Source organism: Littorina saxatilis, linkage group LG1 (genome assembly GCF_037325665.1).
Source record: "Littorina saxatilis isolate snail1 linkage group LG1, US_GU_Lsax_2.0, whole genome shotgun sequence".
Classification (NCBI taxonomy): Eukaryota; Metazoa; Mollusca; class Gastropoda; order Littorinimorpha; family Littorinidae; genus Littorina; species Littorina saxatilis.
In genome coordinates this window covers 109,845,958-109,870,486 of record NC_090245.1, presented here as the reverse complement: position 1 = coordinate 109,870,486, position 24,529 = coordinate 109,845,958, and the positions used below count along the sequence as shown (strand labels likewise).

The 24,529-nt window shown below is 42.2% G+C and overlaps 2 protein-coding genes across 2 annotated transcripts in view; both read right to left on the bottom strand.

Annotated features, from left to right (window-relative positions):
- The window catches only part of LOC138949909 (chitin synthase chs-2-like), a 30,487-nt gene extending 19,028 nt beyond the window's left edge, over nucleotides 1–11,459 (bottom strand). The window contains exons 1-7 of the mRNA XM_070321695.1: nucleotides 11,330–11,459; nucleotides 11,100–11,179; nucleotides 10,533–10,635; nucleotides 9,366–9,519; nucleotides 8,554–8,784; nucleotides 7,801–7,936; nucleotides 5,194–5,394 (exon numbers count right to left, since the gene is read on the bottom strand). Coding sequence (XP_070177796.1) covers nucleotides 5,194–5,394; nucleotides 7,801–7,936; nucleotides 8,554–8,784; nucleotides 9,366–9,519; nucleotides 10,533–10,635; nucleotides 11,100–11,179; nucleotides 11,330–11,382 — 958 coding nt within the window. The 5' untranslated portion in view covers nucleotides 11,383–11,459. The remainder of the gene's footprint in view (nucleotides 1–5,193; nucleotides 5,395–7,800; nucleotides 7,937–8,553; nucleotides 8,785–9,365; nucleotides 9,520–10,532; nucleotides 10,636–11,099; nucleotides 11,180–11,329) is intronic.
- Nucleotides 11,460–14,126: 2,667 nt separating this feature from the next.
- The window catches only part of LOC138958202 (chitin synthase chs-2-like), a 16,962-nt gene continuing 6,559 nt past the window's right edge, over nucleotides 14,127–24,529 (bottom strand). Inside the window, exons 7-10 of the mRNA XM_070329296.1 lie at nucleotides 23,943–24,237; nucleotides 20,173–20,423; nucleotides 19,060–19,150; nucleotides 14,127–14,204 (exon numbers count right to left, since the gene is read on the bottom strand). Coding sequence (XP_070185397.1) covers nucleotides 14,127–14,204; nucleotides 19,060–19,150; nucleotides 20,173–20,423; nucleotides 23,943–24,237 — 715 coding nt within the window. The remainder of the gene's footprint in view (nucleotides 14,205–19,059; nucleotides 19,151–20,172; nucleotides 20,424–23,942; nucleotides 24,238–24,529) is intronic.

Sequence of the window (24,529 nt, the reverse complement as noted above, 5' to 3'; positions counted from 1 at the left end):
GAAACATGAGAAGTGACGTCTTGACAAGAAACATGAGAAGTGACGTCTTGACAAGAAACATGAGAAGTGACGTCTTGACAAGAAACATGAGAAGTGACGTCTTGACAAGAAACATGAGAAGTGACGTCTTGATAAGAAACATGAGAAGTGACGTCTTGACAAGAAACATGAGAAGTGACGTCTTGACAAGAAACATGAGAAGTGACGTCTTGATAAGAAACATGAGAAGTGACGTCTTGATAAGAAACATGAGAAGTGACGTCTTGACAAGAAACATGAGAAGTGACGTCTTGACAAGAAACATGAGAAGTGACGTCTTGATAAGAAACATGAGAAGTGACGTCTTGATAAGAAACATGAGAAGTGACGTCTTGATAAGAAACATGAGAAGTGACGTCTTGACAAGAAACATGAGAAGTGACGTCTTGATAAGAAACATGAGAAGTGACGTCTTGATAAGAAACATGAGAAGTGACGTCTTGACAAGAAACATGAGAAGTGACGTCTTGACAAGAAACATGAGAAGTGACGTCTTGACAAGAAACATGAGAAGTGACGTCTTGACAAGAAACATGAGAAGTGACGTCTTGACAAGAAACATGAGAAGTGACGTCTTGACAAGAAACATGAGAAGTGACGTCTTGACAAGAAACATGAGAAGTGACGTCTTGACAAGAAACATGAGAAGTGACGTCTTGATAAGAAACATGAGAAGTGACGTCTTGATAAGAAACATGAGAAGTGACGTCTTGACAAGAAACATGAGAAGTGACGTCTTGACAAGAAACATGAGAAGTGACGTCTTGATAAGAAACATGAGAAGTGACGTCTTGACAAGAAACATGAGAAGTGACGTCTTGACAAGAAACATGAGAAGTGACGTCTTGATAAGAAACATGAGAAGTGACGTCTTGATAAGAAACATGAGAAGTGACGTCTTGATAAGAAACATGAGAAGTAACGTCTTGATAAGAAACATGAGAAGTAACGTCTTGACAAGAAACATGAGAAGTGACGTCTTGACAAGAAACATGAGAAGTGACGTCTTGACAAGAAACATGAGAAGTGACGTCTTGATAAGAAACATGAGAAGTAACGTCTTGATAAGAAACATGAGAAGTGACGTCTTGATAAGAAACATGAGAAGTGACGTCTTGATAAGAAACATGAGAAGTGACGTCTTGATAAGAAACATGAGAAGTAACGTCTTGATAAGAAACAGAATGTAACAGTTTTCATTGTGGAATCATTTGCCGCAGAAACAAAGAGATCAACATTCTGTCGGCATATTCACCCACTTATTTTGCAGCTTATTCCCCCAACTGTTCCGACACAGAAAGGCCTGTCGAACCTGAACAGTAAACCGGACAGTGACACAGAAAGGCCTGTCGAACCTGAACAGTAAACCGGACAGTGACACAGAAAGGCCTGTCGAACCTGAACAGTAAACCGGACAGTGATACAGAAAGGCCTGTCGAACCTGAACAGTAAACCGGACAGTGACACAGAAAGGCCTGTCGAACCTGAACAGTAAACCGGACAGTGATATAGAAAGGCCTGTCGAACCTGAACAGTAAACCGGACAGTGATATAGAAAGGCCTGTCGAACCTGAACAGTAAACCGGACAGTGATATCCTGAACAGGGCCCATATTCAGGAAGACTTCGACAGGGGTTTTGTCGGTGCAAGAAACAGAAAACTTCCGATAACCCGCCTATCGTGGAATTCATGAACCGCCGATAGCGCCTATCGTAGGCACTGTCCTACAATAAAGATAGAGGTGCCTGTCCCTACCGATAAGCACTGTTGTCGGTACTATACCTTTGATTTCAAGATGGCAGCCATCAGTTTGCAGCGTTACCGGGAAAGCAGAAACATTCTAAAACATACCATTTTGGGGGACGGGATACATGCACAAATTCATATTCCGCATGCACGATATTTTGAAGTTGACTGTTGACGGATGTGATAACTGACAACATTCAGTTTGCGAACAGAATGGGTGCCTAGCCTCTTGTCTCGCAAGTGATACTCGTCTTGCAAGTCAAGTCAAGTTTTATTCCGATAAAACCCCGTGAGGGTACATGGAAAATTAAAAAACACAATAAAAACACATTTCATTCAACACCAAATAAAAGGAACTAAAACAAAAAGAAATCAGACTATGTACAGAAAAGGGAGTTGAGGGGTGAGGGAGAGCAAAAACAATACAAGAAACAATTCAACAATAATAATAATAATAAATAATAATAATAATAATAATAATAATAAAACACACAAAGTAATTACATACATTTCTTTACTATGGGAAATGGGGGGAAGGGGGAGGGGGGGTGATGGGTGAGTTAACATAAGGACAAAGATACTATTACAAACAACACAAAACAGATAACGGAGTATAAAGCTAAAAGAGAATTAAATTTTACTCGCTTCTCAAACAGTCCATGACAAGTGTCATGAACTTTGCGAGTTTTAGCAATAAACTCTTTTTTGTAGTGGAAAAAAGCTCTCTGAATTTAACTGAATTGGGGCGGGCATAATAATAGCACCGTAACAACTGTTTTCTATAATTGGTAAAAAAAGGACATACAAAAATATAATGGAACTCGTCCCCAAGGTCACCTGATGAACATTTGTGACAGATTCTGTCTTGTCTGGGAATACTAAGAGTCCTACCTTTTTGTATAGGCAATTTATGATTCAGTGTTCTAAATTTTAAAACAGCGTTTGCTAAATTAACCGGCAGGATGGACAAGTACTTTTCAAACTCAAAATTCTCTTTATACATTCTATAATTATAATAAAACTCATTGTTATTTATTTCTGAATGCCAGGTTTGGACAAATTGGTCTTGTAGCCTATTTTTCATCAGTGCTTTGAAAGTATTAAAATAACCACCATCCGTTACATTATCGATAGTTTGATTGTGCCAAAAATCACTAAAGCCTAACTCATTTAGAACACCATGGACAGAAAGCAAAAATTTTGACTTGTATACACCAGATTCATACATTTTAAACAAAAAACGATATGTCACACAAGAAAGTTTGTCAGAACCATTTGAAAATGCAAGTTTGTACCAAAAATTCAACATACGACATTTCGCTTGAATACTTACAGGGAACTGACCTAATTCACCCAAAACCATGTTTGTTGGTGTTGATTTGCCAACTTTCAAAATCATCTTAAAAAATCGTATCTGTAATTTGTTAGCTAGATCAGACATGTAAGGGCACCATACTTCAGAACCGTAAAGTAAAATAGGGACCACAGTTTTTTCAAAGAGGTCAATTTGGACATCAAGAGGCAAAAACAGTTTTCTAGTTTTACGTAATAAAGCAAACATGGCCTTGGAGGCACGGTCATACAAATTCTTCTGTGCAACAGTAAATTTACCATTGTAGCTAAATTTAATACCCAGGTATTGAAAATCATACACAATATCAAGTTTCCGACCATTGAATGTAAATGTCGGAACTTTTCTTACTTTCCCTCTTGAGAAAATCATTACTTTTGTTTTAGTTAAATTCAATTTCAAAAACCAATCTTTACAATATCTGTCCATAATATCTAGAGCAATCTGCAAGGATTCTGGCGATTCAGCAAAAATAACCGTATCGTCAGCATACAACAAAATGAACAACCCATACAGAACGTTAATATCACTGTTGTCACAGTTTACATTTTCGGATTCACGTCCTAAGGTATTTAGAGCTGACTCCCGATCAAAATAATTCTTCAGATCGTTTAAATATACGGAAAAAAGCAGGGGAGACAAGTTCTCACCTTGTCTCACACCGGCAGAACAAGAAAAAAAGTCAGACAACTTAGTGTTCCACTGTACACAGGACTTAGCTTTAGAGTACATATCTTGAACAATCGTCAACATCTTACCACGCACACCACAATTTAACAATTTCTGCCACAAAAAAGAGCGGTTAACAAGGTCAAAAGCCTTTTCATAGTCAACAAAAACACAGTACAATCTCTTCTTTTTAGACAGGAAAAAGTCTATTATAGCATTCAGGGTAAAAATATGATCAGTCACACTATGGTCGGAACGAAAACCTGCTTGTTCTTCACCAATAGTGTTATTGGCATCAAAAAAATGAGTAAGGCGGTTGTTTAACAGACAGGTGAAAGCTTTTCCAAAACAGCTCAGGATGGAAATACCTCTATAGTTATTAGGATCATCCTTACTACCCTTACGGTTTCACGCGTCTGGTGCATAATTATCAAGATGTTTGCGTGGCGCCGATTTGGGGTGAGCCAGCCACGGTCAGCCAGCCACAGCAAGCGGGGCCTTGACAGGGCTCAGCTGCTGCGTCAGGCGCACGCACAGAGCGACCGTAAACAAGGAAATTCCCCCGCTAGCTATCGGGGAGGCTGTCCCATGCCTGTGATGTCGGCAGCACGACAAAAGTTGTCGAACCGAGAGCTATCAAACTTCGGGGCGCTTGTCTTACGACAAGCAGTCGCCCCGTCTTGCATACACTCCCTGGAGTCATCGATAGTGAAATCGCCTGGGGATAGACCGTACAGCCAGTGAAAGAGAAGACAATTTGCCAGTGGTGTCTGATGGTGTGGTATCTGGGCTACACATTTCGTACCCGCGCTGCGGAGAAGACTGAGGTCGTCAGCGAGATATAATTGTGATTGATGAGTTTTACATTATTGCATGCGTCATCGCACAATGATTGATGATTCAATCAATCAATCAATCAATATGAGGCTTATATCGCGCGTATTCCGTGGGTACAGTTCTAAGCGCAGGGATTTTTTTTTATATTTTTTTTTTATGCAATTTATATCGCGCACATATTCAAGGCGCAGGGATTTATTTATGCCGTGTGAGATGGAATTTTTTACACAATACATCATGCATTCACATCGGCCAGCAGATCGCAGCCATTTCGGCGCATATCCTACTGTCACAGCCACATCATTTGTTCACGTGGGGGGAGGGGGGGGGACTTATGTGGGAATCAGAGTGTCGACTGACCAAAGTAGATGGTTATAGATAAATCAAAACGGGGCCAAAGTCTTTGGAAGTAAAACTGACTCCGATGTGTATGTTATACGGTGTCCGTTGGATATGAACCTATTCTTTTAAAAATATACACATCGGAAGATGGATGGAAACAAAAATGGAAGGAACTGTAGTCTATGGAAAAGCTTGCCCCCTGTCCGTACCCTGGTCGTACTGCACGTGGTGCATGGCGAGCTCGGAGCGCGTGGTGTAGGTGCGAGCCACGTTGTCGTCCATGAGGGCCGAGCCCCTGAAGAGTGTGAAGCAGCCTGGCGCGCACAGCACGCACCCAAACACGTGCTCTGAGGCCTTCTGCAGCCAATGGCCCACAGCGTACTCAAACTTCTGGTACCACACCATGGGACCTGCACACGATCAAACAACACCATGGGACCTGCACACGATCAAACAACATCTCAACTCCTTATTAAAAACAATTTTATTCAGCAAAATCACATGCAACAAAGCCGCATAAAAACAATTAGTAAATGGAGCACAACATGCAAAGCTTATAAACCTTAAAGTCCTTATCTGCTACCCGTCATAAAAACCCTAGGCAGATGCGTTTGAGTGCAGATCGTGGTGATGAGGCCGTATATCAAAATAACAGTTGAAAAGGCCATCAATTTCCCTACCATATTCAACAACAGACTTAGAGTAGAGTAGAGTATATACAGTGAAACCTACCACACAGACACCCCCCAAAAACAAAACAAAAAACAAAAATTCACGAAAGCAAGATTGCCGTGTTAAAATCGACAAAAAATCATTCCAGCTAAAACTGAACATCTGATGCCCACGAGATTATTATTATTATTATTATGAACATTTGTGCGCCTAATCTAAATATAGCCCTAGGCGCTTACAAAATATACAATACATAGTGAACATTATACGAAACACAAATCGACAAGGACCAAGACACTCGGACACATACACTCGCAGACAAACGTACAGCGAGAACGCGACGCACTCACTCATACCAACTACAGGCACATGCATTCTGAAGACGGAAAAACAGTCATAAATAAATAAATAAATTATTGGATACATAAAGTTAGTTGAGAGAAGAAGAATAGAGCTGGAAAGGGAAGAAGAAGGAGAGAGAAGGAGACAGATCAAGGACCAGCAGGAGAGGGGGATGGGTGGTCATTAACGGACTAGTGAGGGAAGAGGTGTGTTTTGAGTGAGGTTTTGAATGATTGCATATGTTCTGCGCGAACTTGGAATCCGGTTTCATTCTAGAATGGACCGGGTCCAGGTTGGAATTCTAACCCTGCGCAAGTACAGGGGTGCCATTCTAGAATGAAACCCTTGAATAAAGGGGGCCGTAATGTTTGTAGGTAAGACAGAGTTGTCTTCCCTTGAATTATCTCCACCTGCACCTTCCCTTTGATAAAATGGGGCTGATTTGTCAACCCCTGAAAAAAATCCTTTGGCGATCTTGCGAATGTCATGTCATGTCAAGAAAGTTGACACTCCTGAGTACGCAATAAACAAAGGCAGACCATAGCAAGGGGGGCTACCAGGACGGTATTGTTTGCAGGGCAGTTGTTTTTGTGATGAGAGCCGGTTGCGGCCGCTTGCAATGTCAGCGCTGTCTCCCTCTCGGAAATGTCCGGTTTTTTGACAATTTTTTTGACAGACAGACAGACAGACGGTCAGACCGACTAACCGACAGACAGACCAACAGAAGGCAGAGTGAGTTATAGAGCTGTTGTCACAGGTTTAAAAAAAAGTTGACATTATATCTTCACAATTCAGAAGACCAATTTCATGTATATGAATAAGATTAAAAGTTACAAGCGAGATCGGCAAAACACTGTCAGTCCGGAAATTTCCGTTCGTAGCGATCAGTGCTGAGTGTCTCTCAAAATCGTAATCACTTTCAGAACATCACAATCCCAATTCACGATGTCTTTGAGTAAAGTGTAAAAAACCCACAAAAAAAACCAACCAAACACACAAAAAACAAAAACAAACAGAAAATCCACATTTGTGGCTTTGGTTGTGTGATAGTCTAACTGAAATGACTATTCCAACTTGGACCCAAATTCCAACCTTGCGCACGGCCGATTCTAGAATGGACCAGCAACAAGGGTTTCATTCTAGAATGGCACCCCTGTACTTGCGCAGGGTTAGAATTCCAACCTGGACCCGGTCCATTCTAGAATGAAACCGGATTCTAAGTTCGCGCAGAACACATAGATGTGGAGTGTCTGAGTGAATGCGGGAGTTGGTTCTCTGATGTCTCTCACTTACCCGAGACAATGGGGTGAATGAAAACGTTGCTACTCGTGAAACACGTGATGCCTTCTAGAATGACGTCATTGATTGACCCGAGCCAACCGGGTGAATGAACAGGTTGCAAAAACATGTGATGCCACTAGAATGACGTCATTCACTTACCCGAGCTCACCCGAGCCAATGGGGTGAATGAACACGTTGCTTTAACACGTGACGCCCACTACAATGGCGTCACTCACTGACCCCCGTCGCGATATAACCTTGAACGGTTGAAAACGACGTTAAACACCAAATAAAGAAAGACTCACTGACCCGAACCAATGGGGTGAATGAACACGTTGCTAAGACATGTGACGCCCACTAGAATGACGTCATTGACTGACCCGAGCCAATGGGGTGAATGAACACATTGCTTAAACACGTGACGCCCACTAGAATGGCGTCACTCACTGACCCGAGCCAATGGGGTGAATGAACACGTTGGTAAGCCATGTGACGCCACTAGAATGACGTTATTGACTGACCCGAGCCGGTGGGGTGGATCCTGCCACAGGCGGCGCCGACCTTCTTGTTCTTCTTCATCCTGTCCATCAGCAGCCTGACCGCCTCGGGCTTGAAGTCCACGTCCCCGTCCAGCGCCAGGATGTACGTGTTCTCCGCCTGGGGAGCAGGGAGGAGGGGGGGGGTTAGAACAGACATTGACAGATAGACACACATAGATACACACAGACAGGGAAAGATACAGACAGACATTTGAACATCGTGAGGCTTAAAGTCCACGTGTCCATCTAGCACCTGTTCTCCGCCTGACGGCAAAGAGTATGACTATATTGGTGCACCATGACCAACTAGGACTGAGTTGACATGTCTTAGCGCCAGGTGCACCTGTTCTCCGCCTGACGGCAAAGAGTATGACTATATTGGTGCACCATGACCAACTAGGACTGGGTTGACATGTCTTAGCGGTCAGGCCGGGACCCTTTTTGTTAATCACTCTAAAAATACACAATACAAACTAACATTTTGAATGACAAATATCAGGTTGACTTCCTCTGAGGAACGAAACTTTTATTTTCTTAACACTAATACACTTCGCCATGTTAAAATACAAAAAAAGCCAATTTTGTTGATGAAGGTGGGTGCTGAGAATAACAAGGCATCACCCACCTGTTTTCACTGGGTAAGTAAAGCATGCATTTTAACATAATTTGATTTGTCTACAAATAGTAGCTGGTTTTTTTCACAGGAACAGGATAACTTTAATGAATAGTACTCACCTGTTCGTGCACCTCTTCGGGTACATAGTTAAAAATAACGCTGCGCGTGAAGTGTGCCGCAGTGCGCCTGCGCCGTAACTCTGATGACGTCAGCTTTGCGTGTGACGTCATGCCAGAAGCCTCGCTCTTTTTCATGATGCCAGATACGGAGTCAAATTCCGTTTCCTGATCTGACGTCATTTCCGAGTTGGCCAAGATTTTGTAGCCAAGCAGGTAATACATGTACATAACCTGGAATCAAAACACACGTGTAATTAATAATGTAATACTCAAAGTATGGCACCAAGATAATAGAATATGTTATACAGACACCGTTTTCAGAATGTTTTCACTGAACCGTTTGACAAGAACAATTCAGTTGGTCGAGAAATCTCATGTCGAAGGCTTAATTAGGACCTGTAGAAAAAGAAAGGGAGCAAGATAGGATTACTTGCACGTAAATGTTTCACTGCCTGCGATTCATCAGACTCGCTTCTTGAAACGGTCACGCTCATGGGACAGGACCTGACTGAGCCATTCAGTGAAACACAACTTGACAGGTGTGAAACACGTGCACCCGGCCCCCTGACTGGCTAGAGAGGTCAGTGTGGTGCCTCACAAAAGCTTCTCCGGAGTTGAAATTTACCCATTTTTGGTCGTATCACTCAAAACATTAAAAGGGTAGAGCAAAAACTATTAAGAATAGCATTTAACACTTTTAACACAAGATTGTACTAATCGTCCTGAACAACTAAAGCACTATATAAAAGTTGCTTTGATTTTTTGATTTTTTTTTAACTCTACGGCTTGCCCCTCCAATAGGCTTTACACACCTGCGACCAACGCTTCTTGTGACGGATCTTGTTCTTGTCCTTGAGGTGCACGACGAGCGGGGTCCCCCCGGGCAGGACCCACGTCAGGCGTCCTCCGTAAGGGGTCGGGGTCCGCACTGGGTCCCCCAAGCTGGTCGGCCTCTCGTGAACAGCACTGTCACAGAAACCATCACACAATATAGCTACAGACTAGAAGCCGTGATAAATAAGGGGAGCCGTCGCGATATAACCTTGAACGGTTGAAAACGACGTTAAACACCAAATAAAGAAAGAATAGGGGGAGGCAACTCATGAGAACAATGTTATATAGCTACAGACTAGAAGCCGTGATAAATAGGGGGGAGGCTTAAGTCTACTCATGAGAACAATGTTATATAGCTACAGACTAGAAGCCGTGATAAATATGGGGGAGGCTTAAGTCAACTCATGAGAACAATGTTATATAGCTACAGACTAGAAGCCGTGATAAATAGGGGGAGGCTTAAGTCAACTCATGAGAACAATGTTATATAGCTACAGACTAGAAGCCGTGATAAATAGGGGGAGGCTTAAGTCAACTCATGAGAACAATGTTATATAGCTACAGACTAGAAGCCGTGATAAATAGGGGGGAGGCTTAAGTCTACTCATGAGAACAAGAAGTAGAAAGACAATAGGAAATGTTAATCCCATACTCAAGTTTAAGTGGTTATCTTGAAAATAAGCTCGTTAAGTCCTATTCCGTTTGTTTATTTTTAGCCTCGACACTCCTTGAACTTATTACAAAAACGTTCACTTACTAAAAGGTGCTTCACTCCGACAAGGGGTGGTGGGACAGGTGTCAAGGAATCGTCAGTTTCAACTGAAATGCCAAAGAGTTTGACCCTCAAAATACATCTCCTGACTGTGGTCATTTCTGTTTGATGGTTACAGTTTGACTTTAAGACGATGCTGGTTGTGGCGGTGATGATAGTGAAGACGACAATGTGGATGTTGTCGGCTGCTCTTCCGGCAGCTGGGAGGCAGTTGGGATTTGAACAAGGGGGAGAGCCTGACAGTCACACACATTTCAACAGTCAGCAACAGATTCCTGTACGTTCAGGATCTTCAATTGTCATCAAAAGATAAACGGACTTGCAATGCATTTCGTAACATGAAATGTGAAGAGTTACGTCACTGGGTACAGACCTGACTGCGTCATCCAGACACTCCATGAGTGACGTCACAAAGTCGTTGGGAAGGTGGAGGCCGTCTTCTGACATCTGCATAGCGTCGTCAAAGAAAATGTGAGCTGGGGGAGAGAAAAAACATTGTTCTAGAATAATAAAAATAGCTGCAGCAGAAGTTAACATGTCAAAACAATACAATACGAGTGATCAAAACATGTCCAAATGTTAATTGTCCTATCGGCTCATGATGGCTTTGCCTTGTGTAAAACTAAGTTCAGTCGACATGAAAACAACTCTAGCCGAAGGCCCCAGTTATTTACACCTGAGTGAAATAAAGACTAAGTGTTCTGTTCAAGTTGAGAACAACATCAAGAAACACAGAATGCTAACAAATAAAGAAAAGATTTACCTGTACAGTGACAGGGAAGAGATCGGGGTGTGTGTGTGTGTGTGTGTGGGGGGGGTGATAATATAGAGAATTAAACGAATTCGAACATGTCATTTATCAATCTTATAGATGGAACTCATGTTTGATTATTTGATGTGTTTGCTTGTTTGTTTGTTTGTTTGTTTGTTTTTAACTGACCTTCAAAATCATAGTACTCTGGGTCCTTGACGTTGTAATATTTCTGAGCGATGAAACGTGCACTTCGGTCAATATCCATGCTGAAAGCACAGAAAACTAACCGTCATGAAAATGGAAACATTTCAACGTCCCGAAAGAAACCGCCGCCCTGAAAACGAACATCAACAGCGCAACTTGGACTTTTCTGGACGCAGACAAAATGAATGACGGTCAATAAACAGGTCTCTTACCGGAATATGGACTTCATGAGTTGAACCATTTCTTTTCGAGTCTCGTGCCACATTGTTGCGCATGCGTAGACAAGCGGTGTGTTTTTCGACCTCCCAGAGGATTCCTCAGAGTCGAGAGTGCTTTCCCCTTCCAGTCCCTGAAGAGCGAGTCAAAACTAGAAGTTCACCGAGTATCAGACACAACAAATGAAATTTAAGTTGAGGAGTTAGTTACAGGTCTCAAGACCGATCCCATTTTATTTTGAGTCCACGGGCCTAGTCCACCTTTCTTGTCATGATAGATTTGCTATCAAGGGTCAAGGCCACTTCTCAAAAAGGGACGCTACAGCACGGACAAGTTTGCATCAAACACTCCTAAGATATGCCACGATAGAAGAGGCAATAATGGTTGTCAGAACTCTATGTGCAAAAGCTTTTATGTGCAAAACGGATGTAAAGCATGCATTTCGGATAATACCGGTGCATCCGGACGAATACCATTTGTTTGTATTTCAGTGGAAGGGCTGTTTTTATGTGGATCTGGCGCTACAAATGGGATGTTCGGCCTCGTGTAAGATCTTTGAGGCATTCAGCTCGGCCGTAGAATGGATAGGGAGAAAGAAGCTGGGGTTAAATATGGTGCACATCTTGGATGATTTTTTCCTTGCATCTGTGTCCAAGGAAGTAGGGACTTTTCAGTTAAGGAGTTTTTTGGAAATGTGTTCAGATTTAGGCCTACCCATGTCTCCGGAAAAAACATTTGGTCCACAGACAACCATGTCCTTCGTGGGATTCGAAATAGATACTGTAGAAGAAGAGGTACGTTTGCCAGTTGAAAAACTGACAAAATGTACGAATGAAATTTCACAACTGTTAGCATGTCCCAAAGCTACCCTCCGTCAACTTCAGGCAATACTCGGGCTGTTAAACTTTGCATGTGAGGTGATTATCCCTGGGCGGCCATTTCTACGCAGACTGATCGACCTAACCATTGGGGTGAAGGCTCCCCATTTCAGGATAAGGCTTACCAAGGAGGTAAAGGAGGATTTGAGGTTATGACTTGCTTTTTTGGAAGGGCACAATGGGAAATGTTTGTTTCAGGATCTTAGGCAGGTCCCATGTCACGAAGTGAACTTATACACTGATGCATCAGGGTCGATAGGCTATGGCGCCATATTTGGCTCAGCCTGGTTTTGTGGAAAATGGTCCGAATGGTGGACAAAACAAAACATCACGCTGCTTGAATTGTATCCCATAGTTATGGCTGTTGAGACTTGGGGGAGAGATCTAGAAAATAAACAGCTCATTCTACACACTGATAATAGCGCCCTGGTATCGGTCCTTAGCAAACAGACTTCGAAAGAACCGATAGTGATGGTCCTGGTGCGTAGACTCGTGTTGAAGTGCTTGGAGTTAAATTTAACTCTAACAGCAAAACATGTGCGAGGAAAAGATAACTCAGTGGCTGATGCGCTATCTCGGTTGCAGGTGCAGCGTTTTCGATCCCTTTGCCCGGTAGCAGCATCGCTACCAACCAGAGTGCCTCCGCTGCCGGCTTCGCTGGGTTAGACGCCACGGCGCAGGCGCTGGCAACCGCGTCAGTATCCGATAGTACAGTGCAGGCCTACAAGCGTACATGGACCCAGCTACATACCTTTTGTAACCAAAAAGGCGTAGCACTCCAAATCCCCGTGTCTGAGTCGACAGTGGCGAGATTTATTGCCTCATTATTCGAGGATAATTACGCTCCCAGCTCCATAACTTCAGCAGTTTCCGCCATCAGTTTCATTCATAAAATGACCAAAATGCCAGACCCCAGCGAGTCGTTCTTCATAAAAAAAGATGTTGACGGGTTGCCGTAAACTGAAAGGCACAGTGGATTCTAGACTGCCTATTACCTTACCGATGCTAAATACCATCGTGAACGCCAGCAGCAACACATTGTCCAGTCAGTTCAATAGATGTAGATTTAGAGCTATGTGTACTCTCGCGTTTCGGGCTCTGTTACGATTAGGAGAAATGACCGCATCAAAAAATAACCTACAAGTGCAGGACGTAGTCTTGAGCAGTCAAGACGTACAAATCCATTTCAAGCAGTACAAACACAGCAAAGGCACGGTGGTCCGACATATCCCGAAAGCAAGTACCGGCGAGGAATTGTCGTGCGCAGTGAGCTCTCTACATCAATACATGGTAATGCGTGGTAGCAATCCTGGACCGTTGTTCACATTACAAAATGGGGAAGCAGTCTCCAGGGGGAATTTTGCAACAGAGTTGAGAGCGGCCCTCAAGTTCGCAGGGTACCAGGATGAACAGTATACATCTCATAGCTTTAGAATTGGTTCAGCTACCCACTTAGCAGCTACTGGGGCGTCAGACGCACAGATCAGGCATGCAGGCAGATGGGCGTCGGGGGCATTTAATGCCTACATCAGAATAAACAAAGTAGCAGAGTAGTCAAAACTGGATCAGGCAAGAGGCGGGGAGGGGTACTAGGGCGATCAGAGACAGGTACAGGATAAGTATCCCAATAGTCTAATAAGGTAATACCCGCACTTATGAAGCAGCAAACGGAGAGGGCACAAATGTGATTTTCCAATTGCTGCGAAACAAATGATGATGTTGATTTTTTGGGTGATTTTTGTGTGGTCCAATTTTTGTTTAAGATGGTTGTTTGTTTGCTTGGAGCACTCGGCGGATGTACATAATGAGTAAAGGGCTAGTCAGGTACAGCTAGTTGGCGAAGCAGAAGCAGTAAACGGAGAGGGCACAAATGTGACTCTCCAATTGCTGCGATACAAATGATGATGTTGTAATTTTAGGGCGATACATGGTCGGTGAGGCAGAAGCAGTAAACGGAGAGGGCACAAATGTGACTTTTCAAATGCTGTGAAAGCTGAAACAAAACAATGTGTTGGCTATGAATATGTCCATTACAAGTATTTGGCCATTCAGGACGTGTATATATGTATATTATGAATAACTGCCTAGTCAAGATGTTTGGATGGATGGGTCCGGCATGGTTGAAGTAATCGGAGAGGGCACAAAGGTGACTCTCCAGTTGCTATGAAACAAACCAATTTTCTTTGTCAATTGGCATGGACATGTACAGGTTAGTGACTTGCTAGTCATATGATATGTATATTTGGCATGGAGCGTGAAGCAAGAGAGAAGCAGTAAGCGGAGAGGGCACAAATGTGACTCCCCAGTGCTGATAACAACCAATTTTTAAAAAGTGATAAATCCCATTGATATGTACAGAACGAGTAAACTGCGGTAGGTCGACGGGCCCTCATTGCATGGAGTTGTTGTTCGCGTTTAAATTCTGGGTCTGCTAAAACTGTTTCTTTTCGTGGCGGTACCTCTCTGCGATGACACCTGAGAAGGTATCATTACAGACAGGTTTATGGCGATTTTACCGCCACATTGTGGAGATTGGTTATATGGAAGTAAAAATTTGTTGTCGGTCTCCGCCACAAGTTGCGGAAAAGTATTGAAACAAATTTGAAAAAAAAAGAAGAACATATAACGTGGATGCATACAAATAATTATATGGTATGCAAAAGTCGCTGAAATAAAATTCAGCGGCACGAACAACAACTCCAGGTGTGGGCTACATGATGTGTGTGATAGCGTGAGGAGTGTGAACAATATGTTGACGTGTGTTAAAACATCATGTACATGTATCAGCATTGCCAACCCAAACTTTGAAACGTAAATGACTTTATGACAAGTCATAAATGAAATTTAAGTTGAGGAGTTAGTTACAGGTCTCAAGACCGATCCCATTTTATTTTGAGTCCACGGGCCTAGTCCACCTTTCTTGTCATGATAGATTTGCTATCAAGGGTCAAGGCCACTTCTCAAAAAGGGACGCTACAGCACGGACAAGTTTGCATCAAACCACCACCATCCCCACCTGCCACTTGCATTTACGTTGGGAAGTCGGGTTGGCTAAGCACAAATTTGCATTATGAATCTAAGCCTGTTTTCTTTGTTTCTGTTGAATGGCGATTTTACCGCCACATTGTGGAGATTGGTTATATGGAAGTAAAAATTTGTTGTCGGTCTCCGCCACAAGTTGCGGAAAAGTATTGAAACAAATTTGAAAAAAAAAGAAGAACATATAACGTGGATGCATACAAATAATTATATGGTATGCAAAAGTCGCTGAAATAAAATTCAGCGGCACGAACAACAACTCCAGGTGTGGGCTACATGATGTGTGTGATAGCGTGAGGAGTGTGAACAATATGTTGACGTGTGTTAAAACATCATGGACATGTATCAGCATTGCCAACCCAAACTTTGAAACGTAAATGACTTTATGACAAGTCATAAAAAAAACAAGCACTTTCCCCTTAAGGCTTACAGGATTGTATAACGCTTCAAAATATTCCGTTATTTATTACGTCACAGTAGTGTTTTGTGTTGCAGACAAAGCTTGTTTTGTGATTTATGATTTTGCTGTTGATGACATAAGGGCTGAATTTCTGCTGAACAAGGCATCTGACAGACAGACTGACAGACAGACAGACAGACAGACAGACAGACAGACAGACAGACAGACAGACAGACATAGTGCTTTAAGTTATGCGCTATAGAAATCTCCTTAATAAATAAATAAACAGACAGATAGATAGATAGATAGATAGATAAACATATACATGAAAATAGGGGGAGGGGGGATTAACGTCCTCACAAGGACCTATTAGGGACATGTATGTGGTGATATGCTACATTTGGCAGATACATGTTTAGATATATATATATATGACTAAGTGCCAAAAGGTGCGCACGAAAAGCGGACAAAGGGGCTAAAAAATAAAAGTTGACAAACACGACTGATATTGTGATTTTTGTTAAGACAACAGATGCTGGAACCCAATTACGAAAAGAAAAGATAAATTTACCCAAATGATTTTACAAATAACGATAATTTTGTTCGTTATATCATTCAAAACAGCACTGAGTCATAGCATTAAGGTTATCTCGCACGTTTTTAAAGCTAGGGCTTTGAAACTTGGCACACAACCAAAGTATAATGACCTCCAGGTATGGTGCACATCACATTAAACAACATTGAATTTCAAGGTCACAGCGAGGTTAAATTTCCTTTGCAAACTGGAAAATTGTCGTTGTCACGTCTTACATGTTTTAATACTAGATCAGTTAGACTTTACATACTTCACATACTTTCAGCATTTTTATAAAACCTCATTAAAAGTGACCTGCTGGTTAATCTTTGTCAAAGTTCAAGGTCACAGCGGGGTCACATCTGGTCCAAATGTGGAATATTTTCAATTTATTCAGCGCGTTTATAGCACGAGCTTTGAAAATACACACAGTTCTAGTGTATACTCTTCACACACGATTAAAGTCTGGTTGAAAAAGTCAAGGTCACAGTAGGGTCGCGTTGAGGTCAAACATATACATTTTTCAATGAGGTTTTCTCATAAATATTATGTTTTTGAAGCTAGGGCCTTGAAACTTGGCACACTACGCAAGTTAAATTAAACCTCATCAAATTCCAAGGTCACAGTAAGGTTAAAGATCCTTTAAGGATATTTTCTAAAAAAGGTGACCGCCTGGTTAATGTTTGTCAAATTTCAAGGTCACAGCAGTGCCATCTGGCTTAAACTTTGAAAAATTGTCAATTTCTTTAACTAGTTTTATAGTGTTTGAAGTCATTCACACATGATGAAAGTCTGGTTGATAAAATCAAACGTCAAGGTCGCAGCGGGGTCGCATTGAAGTCAGACACATACAATTGTCATTTTCACGAACGCCTTTTAAGCAACACCTTTGAAACTTCACACATTCCAAAGTTTTGATGTTGTTTGGTTATAATCAAAGTGTGGTCAATTTCCATGATTGAGAGCATTCAGAGGGGTCAAGTTGAGGTCACACAAAAAGTGATAATCTTTATAAGACTCACGTTTGCTGCTATTGCTCACTTGACATTGGTGAAAGTGCTTATTTTATAATTGTTGATCTTGATGTTTTGACCAATTAATATTACCAGGATCAACCATACCAGATTTCAAAGTCCAGAAGTTGTCAAACCTCAAACCTGTTGGAAGTTTCAAAGATTTAAGCATCAACAAATTTCTATTTGATTTGACCTTAAATAACAGATTTGACCTTAAATCTTAAAACAGATCAACCAGACTTTGGTTTTATATAAATTGAAGTTCAATACAATTTCCTTTTTTTTTTACCCAAACCATAACGCCACTTTGACCTTGACATTTGACTAAGGTCGACCAGACTTGGTTCATGTTTGCTGGTGTTGCCCATTTGTAAATGTACTGATATCTGAAATATGACATGACTTATGTTTTGTCGTTCCATGCTACATGCAGTGTCCGAACAATCTCATTTTTACCCACACGAGACCCTGCTATGACCTTCACATTTCTCAAGGATCAACCTTGAATTCTCCATGTTGAACAATCATTAAGCAAAAGCGTTGTTTGAAGTTTGAAGGTTCTAGCTTCAAAAATCTCTGAAAAAATATGTTTCATCCGTTTTCTGAACCACATGTGACCCAGCCGTGACCTTGAAATCTGACAAGGGTCAACAAGACTTTTACCATGCATGGGGGCGATTAAACCCCAAATGTGTGTGAAGTTTCAAGGTTTCAACTTAAAAAACGTCTGAGAAAAATATACATTTTCCTTTTTGGACAATGTGTTGCACGCAAGACAACACGACAAACGCTCGTGTTATCATTCTTTTACTTTAAGGTCGACTTGCGTGCCCGCTCTTTCGCTAATCTCAATTAAAATTCATCTTGGAAGTTCGGTTTTATTACGCTTTTAATTAAGAAGATTAAACTAAGACAACAAATAGTTAGTTTTACCCATTAAACTCGATAAGGTAGTGACATTTTATGTTGAACGCAAGATGGTGTCGCACGCAAGATCTGAAAAGATGTTGACGACATAATTTCAACACTTGATAGCGCATTCGTGGTTCGTGATTTCTTCACAAATTTTGAACACAGAATGTGTCACGTGGTTCCGTAGATGAAGTAGATCTTTGTACATGTAAATTTTGTTTTTAAAAGAAAATAACCGTTAATTACCGAACATTTTGTCGCACGCAAGATATGACGAAATTTTCAAATCGTTTTCAAAAATGCTGTTCAAAATTTCTGCAGTCTTTGCTGGATTACTTGAAAGACAGCAGTTTGATACACCGTTATCGCTTGACGTGTCGACATCAATTCCAGAATTTTTGAAAAAGAAATTTAGTAAATATCTGCGATTGAAAAATGTATGCCGTGATGACGAAACATCTTGCGTGCGACACCTTAAAATTCGGTTATCGAAAAAAAAAAATTCTCTCGAGATTTAGATTTGACGTTTGGTCTCGTCTGTAAAGCGATGTTTCAGGCATTCAATCAAACTAAATGCAATTCATTTGTGCTTCTTGTTATTTTTCTGTGGCATATTCAAAACACGAGGTATCACGATGTCCGTTTTCAGATGGCCGGTTTTGGCGTTATTTTTGACTTTAAACAAAGATAACTTCAAAACCGTTCAAGTCAGACACACGAAATTATTTCCACTATCTCTTCGCACATTCATCCACACACACACCAATTTTCAGCAGACACACGTTTTTAGAAACATTTGTATTGTAAAACAAAGTCGTCTTCTGTTCTGTGAGCACCTTTTGGCACTTAGTCATATATATATATTTTTTTTTTTTATAAAAAAAAAAATAATATATGAATGAAATACCTGTACGTATGTCTTTGCGTAGTGGATTCTTCGTCGAGCCATCAACGTCTGCTCTGTCAGCACAGCACATCTCATGGGGGTTATGAATAATCTGTTCATAAAACAAAACCATTCGGGATTTTGAATTTTATTTGAAAAAGGCCTGGTGTTGTAACATTGTGTTGTAGACTAGAAGATAGTCAAAACCTGGACGTCCCGAGCATACTAAGTTAACTGCTGAAGTCAGTCAACTTTTCTGCTTCGATCAATTTGGTTCTTGTTACGTCAGTAAGACAAAGGAGAACTTGATTATCTTGTTACTAGAACTTTGAGAAGAAGAAAAAAAGTAAAATTCCTGGCGATTTTAAAGGCACTTTGGTTGCGAGTTCGACCCTGGGTCAGGGCGTTAGCAATTTTCTCCCCCCTTTCCTAACCTAGGTGGTGGGTTCAAGTGCTAGTCTTTCGGATGAGACGAAAAACCGAGGTCCCTTCGTGTACACTACATTGGGGTGTGCACGTTAAAGATCCCACGATTGACAAAAGGGTCTTTCCTGGCAAAATTGTATAGGCATAGATAAAAAAAAATGTCCACCAAAATACCCGTGTGACTTGGAATAATAGGCCGTGAAAAGTAGGATATGCGCCGAAATGGCTGCGATCTGCTGGTCGATGTGAATGCGTGATGTATTGTGTAAAATAAAATTCCATCTCACACGGCATAAATAGATCCCTGCGCCTTGAGTCCGAGTCTGGAGATACGCGCGCGATATAAGACTAAGACTTCATACGACTTCATATAACTTTCAGCTTGACACAATTAAGGAACGCTGGAACTATAACTGTGTCGGGTTTATATGGGCTGTGAAAGAGTGAATAGACTTGCTTTTAGTGAGGCAAGCTTTCTACACGTGCTCCTTGTCCACGTCTTTCAGACACACCTCTCGCTAGTGACTGGCCTTTGATGTACCGTGGGAAAGTTTGATTTAGAGTTTGACAGAGTTATTTCCGAACGACGTCTTTTGAACCATCACTACCACCACCATCACCATCACCACCACCATCACCACCACCATCACCACCAACACGGAGAGGACCACATGAAATAGAGTTTGACAGAGAATAGAAAGACTGTACTTCTGTATCTTCTCCATCCTGCCGGAAGTTGGTCTCCACACGTGCCACGTTAGCAAAAGCTGTGACAACCACGTGACCGCCAGCATGATGACGTGCAGGGCGGACCATGACGTCACGCTGCTAGGGCTATCGGGACATACCCAGGTGAAGGTCGAGGAAGGGATGTTGAGGAGGCTGAAGTGACACTCCAGCATCACGATAACGGCTGAGACGGGGGTGACGAGGGACAGCGGGAGAGCGAATCCCAAATGCTGCACGGAAAAGGTTGAACAGTTTGGTCCGCGGTGAGGTATCGATATCGAGTACCATTTAACTGATTCAGATAACAGTAGGTCCGCGGTGAGGTATCGATATCGAGTACCATTTAACTGATTCAGATAACAGTAGGTCCGCGGTGAGGTATCGATATCGAGTACCATTTAACTGATTCAGATAACAGTAGGTCCGCGGTGAGGTATCGATATCGAGTACCATTTAACTGATTCAGATAACAGTAGGTCCGCGGTGAGGTATCGATATCGAGTACCATTTAACTGATTCAGATAACAGTTTGGTCCGCGGTGAGGTATCGATATCGAGTACCATTTCACTGATTCAGATAACAGTAGGTCCGCGGTGAGGTGTCGATATCGAGTACCATTTCACTGATTCAGATAACAGTAGGTCCGCGGTGAGGTATCGATATCGAGAACCATTTCACTGATTCAGATAACAGTAGGTCCGCGGTGAGGTGTCGATATCGAGAACCATTTAACTGATTCAGATAACAGTAGGTCCGCGGTGAGGTGTCGATATCGAGTACCATTTAACTGATTCAGATAACAGTAGGTCCGCGGTGAGGTGTCGATATCGAGTACCATTTAACTGATTCAGATAACAGTAGGTCCGCGGTGAGGTGTCGATATCGAGAACCATTTAACTGATTCAGATAACAGTAGGTCCGCGGTGAGGTGTCGATATCGAGTACCATTTAACTGATTCAGATAACAGTAGGTCCGCGGTGAGGTGTCGATATCGAGAACCATTTAACTGATTCAGATAACAGTAGGTCCGCGGTGAGGTATCGATATCGAGTACCATTTAACTGATTCAGATAACAGTAGGTCCGCGGTGAGGTATCGATATCGAGAACCATTTAACTGATTCAGATAACAGTTTGGTCCGCGGTGAGGTATCGATATCGAGAACCATTTCACTGATTCAGATAACAGTAGGTCCGCGGTGAGGTATCGATATCGAGAACCATTTCACTGATTCAGATAACAGTAGGTCCGCGGTGAGGTATCGATATCGAGTACCATTTAACTGATTCAGATAACAGTAGGTCCGCGGTGAGGTATCGATATCGAGTACCATTTAACTGATTCAGATAACAGTAGGTCCGCGGTGAGGTGTCGATATCGAGAACCATTTCACTGATTCAGATAACGGTAGGTCCACGGTGAGGTATCGATATCGAGTACCATTTCACTGATTCAGATAACGGTAGGTCCACGGTGAGGTATCGATATCGAGTACCATTTCACTGATTCAGATAACAGTAGGTCCGCGGTGAGGTATCAATATCGAGTACCATTTAACTGATTCAGATAACAGTAGGTCCGCGGTGAGGTATCGATATCGAGTACCATTTCACTGATTCAGATAACGGTAGGTCCACGGTGAGGTATCGATATCGAGTACCATTTCACTGATTCAGATAACAGTAGGTCCGCGGTGAGGTATCGATATCGAGTACCATTTAACTGATTCAGATAACAGTTTGGTCCGCGGTGAGGTATCGATATCGAGAACCATTTCACTGATTCAGATAACAGTAGGTCCGCGGTGAGGTATCGATATCGAGTACCATTTAACTGATTCAGATAACAGTTTGGTCCGCGGTGAGGTATCGATATCGAGAACCATTTCACTGATTCAGATAACAGTAGGTCCGCGGTGAGGTATCGATATCGAGAACCATTTCACTGATTCAGATAACAGTAGGTCCGCGGTGAGGTATCGATATCGAGTACCATTTAACTGATTTAGATAACAGTAGGTCCGCGGTGAGGTATCGATATCGAGTACCATTTAACTGATTCAGATAACAGTAGGTCCGCGGTGAGGTATCAATATCGAGTACCATTTCACTGATTCAGATAACGGTAGGTCCACGGTGAGGTATCGATATCGAGTACCATTTCACTGATTCAGATAACAGTAGGTCCGCGGTGAGGTATCAATATCGAGTACCATTTCACTGATTCAGATAACAGTAGGTCCGCGGTGAGGTATCGATATCGAGTACCATTTCACTGATTCAGATAACAGTAGGTCCGCGGTGAGGTATCAATATCGAGAACCATTTAACTGATTCAGATAACAGTAGGTCCGCGGTGAGGTATCGATATCGAGTACCATTTAACTGATTCAGATAACAGTAGGTCCGCGGTGAGGTATCGATATCGAGTACCATTTCACTGATTCAGATAACGGTAGGTCCACGGTGAGGTATCGATATCGAGTACCATTTCACTGATTCAGATAACAGTAGGTCCGCGGTGAGGTATCAATATCGAGAACCATTTAACTGATTCAGATAACAGTAGGTCCGCGGTGAGGTGTCGATATCGAGAACCATTTCACTGATTCAGATAACGGTAGGTCCGCGGTGAGGTATCGATATCGAGAACCATTTCACTGATTCAGATAACGGTAGGTCCGCGGTGAGGTGTCGATATCGAGTACCATTTCACTGATTCAGATAACAGTAGGTCCGCGGTGAGGTATCGATATCGAGAACCATTTCACTGATTCAGATAACGGTAGGTCCGCGGTGAGGTGTCGATATCGAGTACCATTTAACTGATTCAGATAACAGTAGGTCCGCGGTGAGGTGTCGATATCGAGAACCATTTCACTGATTCAGATAACAGTAGGTCCACGGTGAGGTATCGATATCGAGTACCATTTAACTGATTCAGATAACAGTAGGTCCGCGGTGAGGTGTCGATATCGAGTACCATTTAACTGATTCAGATAACAGTAGGTCCGCGGTGAGGTGTCGATATCGAGTACCATTCAACTGATTCAGATAACAGTAGGTCCGCGGTGAGGTATCGATATCGAGAACCATTTCACTGATTCAGATAACAGTAGGTCCGCGGTGAGGTATCGATATCGAGAACCATTTCACTGATTCAGATAACAGTAGGTCCGCGGTGAGGTATCGATATCGAGAACCATTTCACTGATTCAGATAACGGTAGGTCCACGGTGAGGTATCGATATCGAGTACCATTTAACTGATTCAGATAACAGTTTGGTCCGCGGTGAGGTGTCGATATCGAGTACCATTTAACTGATTCAGATAACAGTAGGTCCGCGGTGAGGTATCGATATCGAGTACCATTTAACTGATTCAGATAACAGTAGGTCCGCGGTGAGGTATCGATATCGAGTACCATTTAACTGATTCAGATAACAGTAAGATTCCACAGTTTAGGGGTATTTCGATGTCTAGTCAATTGGTCCACGTGTGCGACAAAAGCCTTAGCGTCGAAATGAAAACAATATTATAACAATAACAACATAGACATATACTATCATTGAAGTTGCGATTGGTCGGAAAAGGTCAAGGAACAGGAAGCAAAAGGCAAGACAGGTTGGTTATTGGAGCAATTTCTCACAGTCACAACGAAACATTCACTAACACAACAAACAGGAGGCTAGACAATCGCGACAATAAAATCATGATCGAAGTAAAGAGGACAAAAAACACGTGTTACCTGCATGCAGAGTTTGCAGGCTAGTCCAGACAGATACGAGCACAGGACCCCTGACACAATCATCGTATACAACGGTCCATATCTCTCCAGGTGAAGGTCGTCTGAGTTGTTGGAGGTCACGGACGCCTTGGGGTCAGCGGGGAACGTCAAGGTGAAGGCGAAATTAGGCACGAGAACCACGGCGAGAATGATGGAGGCGCCGATTTTAAAGATGGAGACCATGACGTAGAGTTTCTGACGCACAAGGCCGAGGAAAGCTTTCCACACGGACACTCGCAGCGTAAGGCCGCACAGTCTGGCAACACATTCCAAGTGGCAATAGTTCAGACTTCAGCAGATATTTACTATGATAAGAATGGATAGAATTGTCCAAAAGACCAAGGCTACATTTGCCAACAGCTTAATTCTGCACGTGTATTCTTTTATCAGCAAGATTACTGAATATTATTCTTTTACTTTACGTGCCAGAGTAAACTTGTACAAATGTAATCATATTTCAAACAGTCTTCTATTAGATCAGCTCCAAAATGAATTGAAAGGCATGCCAGAATTGTGTAACGCATAGAATACACTTATTCGCATTATGG